The sequence below is a fragment of the Cicer arietinum genome, chromosome 2 (assembly GCF_000331145.2).
Source record: "Cicer arietinum cultivar CDC Frontier isolate Library 1 chromosome 2, Cicar.CDCFrontier_v2.0, whole genome shotgun sequence".
Classification (NCBI taxonomy): domain Eukaryota; kingdom Viridiplantae; phylum Streptophyta; class Magnoliopsida; order Fabales; family Fabaceae; genus Cicer; species Cicer arietinum.
Window position 1 is genome coordinate 49,291,060 of NC_021161.2, and position 14,499 is coordinate 49,305,558.

Here is a 14,499-nt window from a genome sequence, read left to right on the forward strand (position 1 = left end):
GCTTTTTTGTTAAAACATTTATAATTTTTTTTTACGATCTACCTCCCGTCACAAGTTTTTATTAATCCTTCAATCCAGATAGATTCATTTATAGAACTGATCTTTTATGTAATGTGTTTAAATATGAAACACCAAACCTTTAAAGCTAAATATAAATTTTTAAAAATTTGAGGGACTATTTTGAAATTTTTAGAAATTATTTTGCAAAAAATTATTTAATATAGGAACTAATGTATAAATTTTGAAATATATAGGATTAAAGTTGTAAATTTAAAAAAGTATAGATACTATTTTATGATTCATATAATATAAAGTAAATAAGGAGTTTAAAATTCTTAGTTTTTAAGTGGTATTTAAAATTTTTCTAAATTTATTATCTAAATAAAGTAACTTGCATCAAGGGATTTGAATTCCCCTAAAAAGTTACATTTTCTTAAAAAATTATGTCATCAAAACACACTCTAAGAAAAATTATATAATTAGGTTAAATATTATATATTAAAATATTATATATATAAATTATTTCACTTATATATTATTATATATTTCATTTTTCATCTAATTAAAGACTTTTAACTCATACTCAATACACAAATAATTTTCTTCTAAAGTGTGAGTCTATATATTAATTTTCGTATGTATCTTCATACAAATTATTTTTATGCATATACAATTGCATCAAGGGGATATGCCGCCAAAATGCCTTTTTACTCTGATCCTTGTACTCCTCCAAAAACCACCTTAAAATAATGAAAATATTATTCACAAAATTTGTCTCTAAAATCTAATCATAGTTCATAATATTTGAATGATTTTTTTAAACATAAATAGCCATTCCACAAAGTATGAAAGACATCCGACCTACTCCCTCTCTCCTTAAACTTTAGTCTTTTTAGATTTTTATTTTTATTTCAAAATTTTTATTCTTTTAAAAAATTAAAATAGTTTTTACATTTTTAATCAATTGTAATTGTTGATTATAAAAGATATTTAATTTCTATCAAAATTATTTCTAAATTCATTCCTATAGAATTATTATTTATAAAAATAATTTTGGCAGTTAGAATTCGAACCTGAAAATTCTATAAATAAATTAACCAATCTGTAATATTGCACGTCTGTATAAATTAGTGGCAACTAGTTATTTATTGCATTAAAGTTTTTTTAATTCTTATAAAATTATAACATTTTAAATTTAATTTTTTTAGTAATAAAATATTTAATTACTAAAAATATTTATTTATTTTTAATCCTTATTTTAATTTTATAGAGACTTTCTTTTAAGGACTAAAGGTATCATTTTTTATATAAAAAAATTTAAAATATGAATTAAAAGTGAATAAATAAAATTTAGAGAATAAAAATTGAAACATTTTTATAGAGACCAAAAATAAAATTTCTAAATTTTATAGAGACTAAAAATTTATTTAACATTTATTCTCAATCACAAATTCATATCCTCAACAAGAGCTTTGTATTTTTTTTTATTCTTTGTGCATGTTAATCGTTCGAAATCTAGTATTGAATAGATCAAAGTGCTAAATGTGATACTTAATTTATGAGGTTTTTTCAACTAATAGATTAGTCTTTAGATTAGTCTTTTGAGTTAGACTTTTCTCATTGACTTAATTCTTAGGTCTTGTTAAATTAATGTTTTTATTGAGAGTCTTTCACAACAAAACTTACATATAGATTGAATTAATATACTTAATTGAATATGCTCTCTCACCTAATAAACTAATCTTTTGGGTTAAGTTCTTCTAATGGGCTTAACTTTTCTTATTGATTCAAAAAAGTTATTAATTAATAAGTATTGACATTATAAAAAAAAATTCTAGTGGACTTAACTTCTTTTATTGATTCAAAAAAGTTATTAATTAATAAGTATTGAAATTATAAAAAAAAATTATTGATATATCTATAAATTACCATGAAGATTTTTCTTGTTATTAGATTATTTTCTATGATACACTTCTTTTTAAACTAGTAGATATATGAACTGTTATTTTTTTAAAATATATCGCTTATTCTTTGTGGGAATGGATATTATCCCTTGTAAAAACATATTATAATAGACGACAAACACTCATTATTGCATTTTTAAGTTAGATTTGAGCCCCCTCTTATTAAATTAGAAAAAACATATATCATCTTATCTAAATACTCTTAGATAAAAATATATCTTTTATTAATATTTATTAAAAATAAAGTTGAGCACATATATACAAAATAAAATTAGGAAATTTATTAAAAAAACACATTAAATCTAGCGAGCCGGAGGAGGAGGCACTCAGGATATCCAACCCCTTTTAGAATCTACACATACTATAATATTAAAAAATAGTTATTTTTAATTTAAAATAATAAATTTAATTACTAAAAGAATATTATACACTGAAATATATCCCACCATTTTTTAATATTTAATTTAATGAGTTAATTTTTATTTATTAACAGTATAAAACAGTCGATAAAAATAATTATGATTATTTGACACTTTTACTTTTAAATAAGTCAAAATCTAAGAGACTTAGATTTTGGTATAATTTCTCCAAATTCAATTTTTTTTCTTCTTATTTTTTTAATAAATACCTGAAGTGTCGTAATTTTTTGATTTGAAGTGTTAGCATAGTTAGGATTAAGCCACCAAAGCCAGCTTCCATCAACATTGTGAACAAAACAATCCACACGAGAGAAGTGTCAAGAAATCCATCTAGGAAGGTTATGCTAAGAAGACTTAATAGGGAAACATTTAGAAAAGCTTCTAGACTTCATTTGCTATATATATAAAAACAAAAATCTCTTTACTTATTTAAAATTTCTATTTTTAATTCTTTTAACCAAGTATTTGTATTTCCATCTTCTATTTTGTTGTTTGTGCAACTTCTCTGTTATATTCAAGATTAAGGAATGTTGAGGAAATTATAAACAGATAATTTTTTTTTACAAAATCTAAACTTTTATTTTAAGAAGCCAAAAAATATAAATTAAAAAGACTATTTTAAAACAAGAAGTGTCAAGAATAATCTTTAAAAAGATTCGTATATGACATAAGCAATAAAATGGTATTAACAATACCAAAAACAAAATACATATTTATCTTTTATTTTTAAAATATGAAGTCAAGTTCGAAGAAAACAAAAAACTTAAAATCCTTAGAAAAGCTCTTATCGGCCAACACGACGATTGAGAAGAAATTAGTAATAATATTAAAAATACAGTCGATTTGAAAAGAAGAAATATCGATTTTAACAGAAGTATCTACTACTTAATTAGCTTCACGAAAGACGTAAGATATTTTAAAGTAATTCAACTTTCCAAGCATCTCTATTATACATCTAAAAAAAAGTCATAATATAAATATCTCTTACAATAATTTTTCATAATTAATAACACCGTCACTTGAGAACAAATTACATGTTATTTGTTTATAAATACAATGATATATTTATGTAGATAGTGTTTTCTTGAATGCCAAAGAAGACAACAACAACAAAAAACTATTTATTGAAGAATAATTATTTATGAACTTTAATTGTGTAGAGATCAAATTTTTCATTTTAATTATTGTCAAACACCAAATTATCATTCTTTTTAATTATTGTTACAGACGTAATTGTTTTTTTTCTAACATACGTTGTCCTGATTTTTTTCTCATAAATCAAAGTTGCTTTTATTTTTTTTAGACTAAGTTAAGTATCAAAGTTTTTTCAAGAGCTAAAATAAAATTTCACTCGATATTTTAATCATCTAGTTTTATCTTTCAGTTAAAATTTATCATTTTTTCTCTTGGTTTCCCTTTGACATCCTTTTACTAATCAAGGCAATAATGTGTGAGACATAGCATTTTACATGCTTGTGCTACTTATTTAATTAGAATATAGTTGCTTTGATTTTGAAACAAAATATGAAACCTCTCATACTATGATTCCAAAATGAATAATATTTGGGGTCCATCTAGGAAGGTTATGCTAATATTTGGTATTAACAATATCAAAAACAAAATACATGTTTATTTATTTTTTAAAATATGAAGTCAAGTCCGAAGAAAACAAAAAACTTAAAATCCTTAGGAAAGCTCTTATCAGCCATCACAGCGATCGAGGAAAAATTATGAATAATATTAAAAATACAATCGACTCAAAGAGAAGAAATATCGAATTTAACAAAAATTTCTGCTACTTGATTAATTTCAAGATAGATGTAAAATATTTTAAAGTAATTCAGCTTTGCGAGCATCTCTATTATACATGTAAAAAAAGACCATAATATAAATATCTATTAAAATAATTTTTTATAATTAATAACACTGCTACTTCAAAATAAATTACATGTTATTTGTTTATTAATACAATGATATATTTATGTAGATAGTGCTTACTTGAATGCCAAAGAAGACAACAACAAAAAAGAACTATTTATTGAAGAAGAATTATTTATGAACTTTAACTTTGTAATCAAAATTTTCATTTTAATTATTGTCAAACACCAAATTATCATTCTTTTTAATTATTGTTACAGATGTAAATGTTCTTTTTTTAACATACGTTGTCCTGATTTTTTTCTCATAAATTAAAGGTGCTTTTATTTTTTTTAGACTAAGTTAAGTATCAAATTTTTTTCAAGAACTAAAATAAATTTTCACTCGATATTTTAATCGTCTAATTTTATCTTTCAGTTAAAATTTATCATTTTTTCTCTAGGTTTCCCTTTGACATTCTTTTACTAATCAAGGCAATAATGTGTGAGACATAATTGAGGAATTCTATATGTGTGTGCATTTCTCTTTACATATTTGAAATTATGGTTTGCTACAAGTAAAAGATTCGTCTTTTCTATTAGCTAACTTAATTCATATTTTTCTCGTCATTTCTCGTAAAAATATTATATTTTTGAATAAACTATTATTTTAATCTCTGATAATTTTCCCGACCTTTTTTAAAAAAAAAAGAATCTTAAAAATATTATTAGTTATCCTCCTATTAATAATTCATAATTTGATGCATATGAATTGCGTTATACAATTTTATGTTACGTCTAAAGGACAATATACATGAAATATTATGTAAATTTGAAATACTATATTCACCTAATCAAATGCATGTGACTATGCTCACCCTAATAACACTACAATTCATATTTTTAAGATAGAAAACAAATTAACACTAGAGTTACTATGGATTTATTTAGATATATACGCCTATTCAAGAGTCAAGACTCCTAAGGAGGGTCAAAGGTTAACAAAACCATTATATTTATTCCCTCATGTGACCTATGGCAATGTTGGTATGTCACGGGTATACGAAGATATCAACCAAATAGCACCGTGACTCTTATATATTTACCCCTAAATTTTATAATTGGGGGACTATAGTTTTTTCCATAGTGACATTATTATTATATATTTAATTTATATATACGGTCAGAGTTTTTATATTTTCCATCGATCACAATTACTAGATTAATAATATTTAACTTTTGACATAATTATTAAAAAAAGTCACTCACATAATTGATTAGAACTTATCACCTGTGTAAAACTTTACACTGAAAAAATTAAATTATTATTATTATTATTATTATTATTATTATTATTATTATTATTATTATTATTATTATTATTATTATTATTATTATTATTATTATGTATTGAGATACCTACAAAGAAGAGTATCACAAGATAATTATATACGTTTGGTATGCAATGCAAACCTATAATTAAGAAATCATAATAAGACAAGAATTGTGAAACAAAAATGAAGCAAAAAAATCATGAATTAAGTTGCTTATAACATAAAGTTGCTTGTACCATAAACATTAACTTACCTTTGACATCTAAATATAAAATTCATAATCAATAAGGCCAAGATAGAAAGTGACACAATACCATAAAAACTACTTCAAAAGCTATGCATTAAATCTTGGTTAAGCTTTTGAATTTGGAAGATTGCTTTAGGGGATAACAACAATATTAGCTCCTCATAATAATATATAGTCCATAGATATCCCTTTATTTACACTCAAACATTTTCCTTATCATTGTTTTGTGATAGTCCTTCACAAAACTTAGCCAACCCTTCAATCCATTACTTTATAATAACAAACACAACATTATTTTTGTGTCAATCAACATGATGGATATCTCATTTTCCAATGAATTATGCTACATGAGTGCAAGTAGATGCAACCAAGACCAAGATTTGTTCTTCTATAGTGCACCAACTAGTCCTAGTAGACTCAAATTAATAGAATATATTGATTCTCAAACAACCCCTACAACACCAAGATTATATGATTATGAAGATTCAAACTCCAATCTAGATGGATTTGAATTCGAAACAAGTCATCGTTTTAGTCATAGCAAATTGATTAGCGCTAAGAGAAACAAAATAGATGTGGAAGCGTTGTTTGAACAAAAGCAAAGGATTTGTGGCGATTCATCGCCTACAATGGCATTTGCTGATGAGCTATTTTGTGATGGTAAAGTAATGCCATTGATACCTCTTAAACTTCCTCCGAGGCTAGTTCACAATGGAGATGGAAATGTCACGAGTAGTACTCAAAGCTCAAGAGCGACGTCACCTAAGTCACCAGGATCGATGCTTAGGCTTCCTTTTACGCGCTTGTGGAAGAATGATGAGTTTGATCCATTCAAGGTGGCTTTGGAGAAGATAAGAGAAGAGAAGAGAGGAAAAATAAAGGGTAAACAAGAACAAGATGGTTTAAGAAGGACTAGATCACTTTCTCCTTTGAGAGTATTCAACAAGTGTGACAAACATACAGAACAATTGGAGTCACATGGACATGATTGTGACAAAGCTGAGTTGATTTGTGAGCTTCTAGAAGAGCCAATGAAGGAAGCATTAGGAAGAGAAATTATGGTTCATGAGCCTAAGAATATTTTAGTTTCAAATGATGTTGAAGAGACAAAGAAAGATGAGAACAAAAGAGAAGGTTTTTGGGCAAGGTTTAAGAAGGGAAAAAGTATAAAGAAGTTTCTTTTTGGGAAATTTGGTAAAGCTAGTTCTCAAAACAAGTTTGAAGATAAAAAAGAAACATTGGTGAAGAAACTTGACATGGAATGTGTGACATCAACACAATCAACCAAATGGAGTAATAATGATGAAATATCAGGTGAGTTTAGCCAAATGAGATTGGTTTGTCATAGGCCATTTCCAAAGTTTTTTCTTTTCTAGGTAGAATGTAGAATATAGAGATGAAATGAATTAGGAATTGCTATGTCTTAATTCATTCCATGTGTGTGTAACAGTTTTATTGATGTCTCTATTTATCCTTTATGATTGTGGTAGGAAACTTATGGTTGCAGAAGTTTTTTAAGAAATTGGTTTGTTGAAATATATACTAGTTGCCAACATACTATTTCATCAAATATGTGATTTGAAATAAGGTTGGTAAATAGCCACTATAGCATAGAGAAAATTGAATAAATTATTATTGTTATTCTGTTATTTACTATTTTGCACAAAATGTTATTAAATGGCGACTATAGCACTTCTATAGCGCGGTTGCACTGCACAATTTGAATAAATTGTTGTTTTATGCAATCTGTGATTGACAACAATTTCAAAACATACTAATATGAGAATATCAAATGGATTCTAATCATTCTATATATTATGGAATGAATATTCTATGCCATCATGTAAGTAATTAATTTACACCGATTGAAATCACATGACCAAGCCTAAAATTTTCCATGAAAAAAAATTTGGTAATGAAAAAGGAGAAATCAAACAAATAGGATAGGCTCAATGCTCCTTTGGCTGAATGAGAAATCCTATTCATTCCCCTTTTTTCTCTAATGCAGAGAAGAATCTGCTAAATAATTAAGAATACTAGTCTTGTCTTTTGACATAATGCTATTTGATCTTATTAATCCAATACTTCAGAAGGCCAAAGACTTTTCCAAATGGAAATCTCACTCTCACTCTTGACCTTTCTAATTCCACCGTAAAATCCGTCCGCCTCGTTTCCCTCCTCGCGGTGATCTTTCCTACTGATTGCTGTCCTCCTCCAACGCGAACCAGAAGTGTACTGATTGAACTCTAGTATCACTGTGTCTGAAATAAACAAATAATAATACAGTTTCAAATAAACTATGTTTCATTTCTAAGAAATCAGAAGACCATCTAGAAGAACTTGTAAAAAACATGACAAAAATTGATAGGAACATGTGAAGTAGTGTAAAAACTCTGTTGTAATGCTTACACAATTAAGTAGAAGTAGACTTAGGAATCTTATATATTGGATATTAGGTTTTTATATTAGTTTCAACTTTTAAGTGAAGTGTGTCGCTTTTTATAAACTTTTTTTTATGACTTATCTCTTTTAAATGTAAGACTTGAGTTTTTATCACTATACTACCCCGCGTCCAACACTATTTGGTCTGGTGAGTGAATGGATAGCTCTAGGGATAGACCTTGATACCATAATAGATTTTATATCTGGTCGAAGTCATTCTTATAAAATCGGCTCCTAAAGTGAGGAATATACATAAGAGACTACATTTTTTTTCTTTGACATAGTTGGCCATAAAAGTATCCACTGAGACATGAGTTATCAACATGTTGGTGGAATCATGACATACTGAATATGATATGTCTGGGGGACCAATTTTATATAGCACATATCTAGTGGTCCATGTTTTGACATATTATCAAGAAAGGAACCTAGCCTAAATTGTGGTCTTTTCAGTCAAAATGAACTTTACATTTATGTCTTTTTTTCATTTTGCAACCTCCAATATGAAAAACACAGTAATAATGGTATGAAACATCAATAAAATATGTAATCCATCAAAATAGTATTTTAATGTCAATCAATTAATCCATAAAAAAAGTTGAATCTAACAAAACAGTATTCATTTAAATCCACATAAGGTATCGACTTAGTGGTAACAGTTTGACCTTATAACTCAAGGAACAAAATTCATATCGATTAAATTTTGAATACAAACTATAGTCTAGAGAAGATAAGGAATGATAAAAACACATTCAAAAGAAAAATGCATTAATTAACTCACCACTATTGTGACAACTGCAGTAATTTTCATTACCATCACATGACTCTAAGTGACCTACAATACCATACCACCAACCTGCCATAAAAGGTGAATCCCATCAAACTACTAATAGAAATCTTATCACAATAAGTGTATATGTAAAAACATAATAATTAAAGATTAATAGCCCTTTTTCTGTTAATGTACCTAACCCTATAACAGTCATATCAATAAGTGAAAGTATAAGAAGAACATGTTGAATAAAGGAACAAACCATAAGGAAAATCTTTGTTTCTCCTCCATTGAATCTCTATGTGATCACCAGGATGTAAATCATGTAGACAATCAGAGATATGAAGATCATGTGGAGGTGTATCGACAGGCGGTGCTCTTAGCCTTTCCCATTGGATTCCATGCTCTGCTGCAATAGCCCTTCTTCCATGTGGTGGATACCTTCAATAAATAGACAAACTAATTAGGCCACAAACAACACAAGATCTAAATCCAATGAATCGCTAACATAGACATAGACACGATAGTGACACTGGCAGGTAGACACCAATAATAATTTAAGAAAATAAAAGTGATTGACATGTGTCGGTTTTGTACATTGACTGTGTAATTTTTGGTTCTATGGACTATGGGAACATAGATACATAAAGAAAAGCATATGATCAGCAAGAGTCGTGTTCAGTTACCTTGCTTGGAAAGTGTCAGTGTTTGGATCATAGCTAAGCTCAGCATCATAGCATGATAGCATAAATCCTACATGACCATTCTGCAGAAAGTAAAAAAGTAAAATTCTGAGAGAAAGAAAAAAAACACAATCTTCTATTCTATATACCATTGAAAAACAAACTTGAGTACAGTTTAGATAAACAGATTAATTAAACGCTTATAGCATAAACGCCATATGAGTGCTAATGAATAAGCTATTTCTATAACAAGACAAAATTAAGTCAGACTGTTTTCATATAATTTCACAAGCTATCCCAGAAAACTTATAGAAATCAACTGAAAAACACAGTTTATAAACTTATCATAAGTTGATTCCATAAGCTCTCTCAAACAGACTCAAGATAAGTTCAAATAAGTTGAACTAAACAATCACTTGTCATACTTTTTTGAAGGTACCATGATAGAATATTAAATTAAATCTTTACCTCACGGTTATAAACTTGAGCAGGAAACCAAAAATTTCCATTCTCAAGAGCAAGATACAAAGTCATGAAAGAATCAGGAGGCTGCAAATAACTCTGCTTCTTGACACTCTTATTATCAACCTTCATTCTCATGAACCATGAAAAAGGCCAATGAAGTGATGACATAAACTTGATCAAACTCCTTTGTTTCCCATGATGTCTATTAAGGCTTCCAACATTGTTTTTAGAAGCAACATGCCATTTCCATTCCCTATAAGCAACTGAACCAATAACTCTACCCCATTTGTTTTTCATGTGTCTCTCCCAAAGATGATCACTCACACATCTCTCCCTCAATGAATGACAAACATTAGCCATTTGACAAAGTGAAGATGGTGGTAGCTTCTCAAGAATGCATTCCAATACAAGCTCAGGCAAATCCAACAAATCTTGTTGTGAAACATCCTTATTCTCCTCAACAACATCATTCTTTTGAGACAATCTTGTTGGAATTTGACAAAGCAAACCAACCAAAAACTTGTTCCTAAACAACTTTGTAATAGATTTCACACACAACATGTCTTTATGAAACAAAAGTGAGATTAACCTCACTTCATTAGTCCATGTTGGAAGTGGTTTAATAAGTAGAAAAGGCTTCAAAAACAGAAAGAAAGAAACACAAGTGATAAAGTAAAGTAACATTGGTAAAGTTTGAGTTTTATTGCTATAACAATAACCTTAAACACAATTTTGGAACAAAAATGGTTAACACAAATGAAAATTGAACACACCCTTATATGGAAACCTTATAAAGATAGGGTCTTTATTGGTTGAATGAAAAGCCCACCAAAAAACCCAATGGTGGGCCTCTCAAAATCAAAGTTTTAGATCAGAATAAATTACAGAAGCAAAGCATTCATTGAATAGGAGGAACCAAGATCTAAAAACTATATAATAAGAAGAATATATGAAGAATATGAAAATCTCTTGGATAAGTGAAAAAAATCTTATGGGAATAATTTGTCTGTAGATAAGAATAAATAAAATATTTTGAATAGATCTATAGTTAGTTGGTAAGTGAAGTAGTTTACAATAAATAACAATTCAAGATCTATAGAAATAAAATAAAAGAAAAAAGAATGAAAATTAAGGGAAAGGGTAGAGAAGAGAAGATTGATTAAAAAAGAGATTGATGATGAAGAGAATGATGAATGTGAAGGGTAGGTGGGGTCCTTTTCTTTCCCTTCAATTCAACAAATTCTTCACCACACCTCAATTATTAGTTATCTTCTTCTCTCTTTGCAATCAATCAATCACAAAATTCTTTACTTTTTTGTTTTTGTTATTGTTGTTGTTCTTATTATGTGTGTGTAAAATAGAAAACAAATGGTGGATAATGAATGGAGAAATGGTGAGTTATTTATGCAAGTTGAATGGGAGGCTAAGGTTGTGTTAGATTTTTCTGTGGATGTCAAACATATTTCTAAAATATTCTCATACATCAATGTCAAACCCCATTCCTCAAGGACCCAATTATCAAAAATATAATTAAATTATTTTATTCTTAAATTTTAAATTATCTTAGTTGAACTTTTTTCTTTATATTTATAATTTTTAGAAATTAATTTTTAAGATTTAATTTATATACAATTAATTTTTAAGGTTTAATTTATTTATAATAGTAAAATTATTTTATACATGTATTCAATTACATCTCACTAAATAGATTGAGATATTTCAAAAATTAATGTAATAATATAATTTGATTCAATGAATTGTAAAAAAATATTTACACTAACATTACATTAAAGTTAATCTCTAACTTTTATGCATATGCAAAAAATAATTATACTTGACAATGGGTATCTACACGTATTATACTATTTATTCGTTAGATAAAAATATATTTTATACCTTATTTATATTTATACATATTTTTAATTATATGCAGTTATTAGTGGATGTCCATGAATATCATTTTTTAAATATAAAAAATTTATATACAAATTTTTTATTGTAATTATGTAGAATTTATTCCCTAATTTGTCGATATAAAAATATTAATATATTAATACAAAAATAAAATATGTCACAAAGTTCTATCATAAAAAGTATTAAAAAACATTACGAAATATCAATTAGTACACATTACAACATATCAATTTTGTTAATTAAGATCACATATGGATAGTTGTGGGTAATGTATAATCAAACTATTTGTTCATTTTATTCATTGATATTTGAAAAGCTATTCGACTAGTGTTCGTCACAAATTTTATCTAAGGGTATAGATTTGTTGTCATCCTTACCACTACCGTCAATCAATCAATCATAAATTATAGCTAAATAAGATTTTAATCCTTATAAAATCTCATTACTTTATTTTTAATCTTTATAAAAAATTTCATCGAGTTTTAGCCTTTAAAAATTTTAGTTTTCATTTTTGTCTCTGATTTTATATTAGCTACAGTATATCGTTTGAATTTTTAAACAATGTTTTAGGGTAATATTTGAGATATTATAAGAAATTTTCTACAAAATTTAGAATTTTTAAGAAGCGGTAGATTAGATATAAATTTTTAAAAAACATAAAAATTCATATTTAATTCTAAATTCATATTTAATTTGTTTAAAATTAAGGATAAAAAATAAAAAGAAATTTTTTTTATAAAGACTGAAAACAAAATAGTGAGATTTTATAGAAAATAAAAATTTATTTACATCTAAATTGTATCTCTTGTATTGAGAAAAAAAATTGAGCACAAATATAAATAAATAGTGCTTGGACACATTTGTATAAATAAATAAAAATAAAATAACTTATATTTTTAAAATAATCAAATAATATATTTTGTGTGTGAATATATATAAATATTATTTATTTATGTTTGTGTTTAATTAAATATTTCTTCTTTTGTGTATCTTTTATTTAATATAAATACAATTAAAGTAAATAATTGTCATAATCGAGTTATTATAATTGAATATTTGTGCACATCAATTAAATATAATATTTTATAGAAGTCTTGTAAACCTTGTTTTTGTTTGTACCAAAGTTGAAGTTGGAGGGAGATGTCTGACCTGAAAAGGCAACTACATTGGATAACGTATATAGCACGACAATCAACAACAACAAGATTCGTTGTTAAATTCTGAGGTATGGGTTTACAATTCGCTGCATCTGCGTTTATATTCACGTTCCAGATCTATTATCCCCTTCTTTCTTTTTTGTTTGCAAAATATATTATTTTATAAATTAACAAATAAATATTGGTACATTAATTAGATGGTATGTCTCTTTTATTTTAATACTAATACTAATAAATAATTTGAATTTAAATTTGAGGTTGACAATGCAACCGTGTAGTTTCCTCCTTTTTCTACAAAATTTTATTAAAAAAAATGTAATTTTTAATTTTTGAGGTTCGCAATGCAATTGTAATGTTTATTATTTTATTCTAAATTATAATTCGAATGTATATAGATTTTTTTTTCTGTAGATGAAATAATAAATAAATTCGTAAACAACTGCAAAGTTTTGAGTTTAAACTCGAGACATATATTCAGCCTAATAATTTTGGTATTTGTCAGTTGAGTACAATTTAATAGATATATGTATATGATATTTATTAACCACAATTTGTATTCAAATATATATTTGAAAATTATTTTTTTTTCTTTGACTGAAGAATAAATTTCACTCATTCTAAAATAAAAATAGTATAATCAAATTTAATGACTAATAAAACAAAAAATGCGCTAACAATATACATAAAAGTTGTAGAAACTAATGAAACACTTAACCAATAACTTAATCTTATAATCAAACTAATGTCTTCCATCGGCCAATAATCAAGAATAATGAAAGATTCATAGTCTTTATTAATGTCATTCATCTTTAGAGAAAAAAAATATATGTTGATGTTTGTTCATATTGATTATATATGATATCTTACATGACCAATTTAATCATGGACGACAAGTCATTTGTAAGGTTGAGAATGAATTTAGTGGTAGCCTCCATAAGTTATTTGCTCATAATATGGTACCGATAAAACAAATCATTTGTTTTTATAAACACCACACTAAAATGGAAAAATAAAAAATGTTACACTATGATGATGAATAAATTAACGTCGCACTCAAACAATAAAATACATGCAAAAAAAAGTAAATTTTATAATAGAATAACTTTGAGGGATGGTTTTGAATAAAAAATAACTCTAGATTACTCTTTTGTTTGAAAATTATTGTTAATAATACTGAACAATGTAATTAATTGTATTCACTTGGATAGTGAATAAGTGATGACTCATTGTTATATTTATTAACGGC

The 14,499-nt window shown here is 26.4% G+C and overlaps 1 protein-coding gene across 1 annotated transcript; it reads right to left on the reverse strand.

Annotated features, from left to right (window-relative positions):
• Nucleotides 1–7,600: 7,600 nt before the first annotated feature.
• LOC101499543 (F-box protein At2g26850-like) lies at nt 7,601–11,157 on the reverse strand. Its single transcript, XM_004491166.4, has 5 exons — nt 10,186–11,157; nt 9,721–9,800; nt 9,297–9,475; nt 9,044–9,118; nt 7,601–8,081 (listed from the first exon to the last, which is right to left on the reverse strand). Exons 1-5 carry the CDS (start codon nt 10,864–10,866, stop codon nt 7,894–7,896), a joined length of 1,203 nt encoding a protein of 400 aa, XP_004491223.1. The 5' UTR covers nt 10,867–11,157; the 3' UTR covers nt 7,601–7,893.
• Nucleotides 11,158–14,499: the final 3,342 nt, after the last annotated feature.

Bases quoted from the DNA above. Each gene is read 5' to 3' on its own strand.
- LOC101499543 (XM_004491166.4), bottom strand. From the start codon at position 10,866: ATGTTACTTTACTTTATCACTTGTGTTTCTTTCTTTCTGTTTTTGAAG. The intron at 9,476-9,720 runs GTAACTGAACAC...TATTTATTGAAG, and splicing joins ACTGACACTTTCCAAGCAAG to GTATCCACCACATGGAAGAA. The intron at 9,119-9,296 runs GTTTGTTCCTTT...CTTTTATGGCAG, and splicing joins AAACAAAGATTTTCCTTATG to GTTGGTGGTATGGTATTGTA.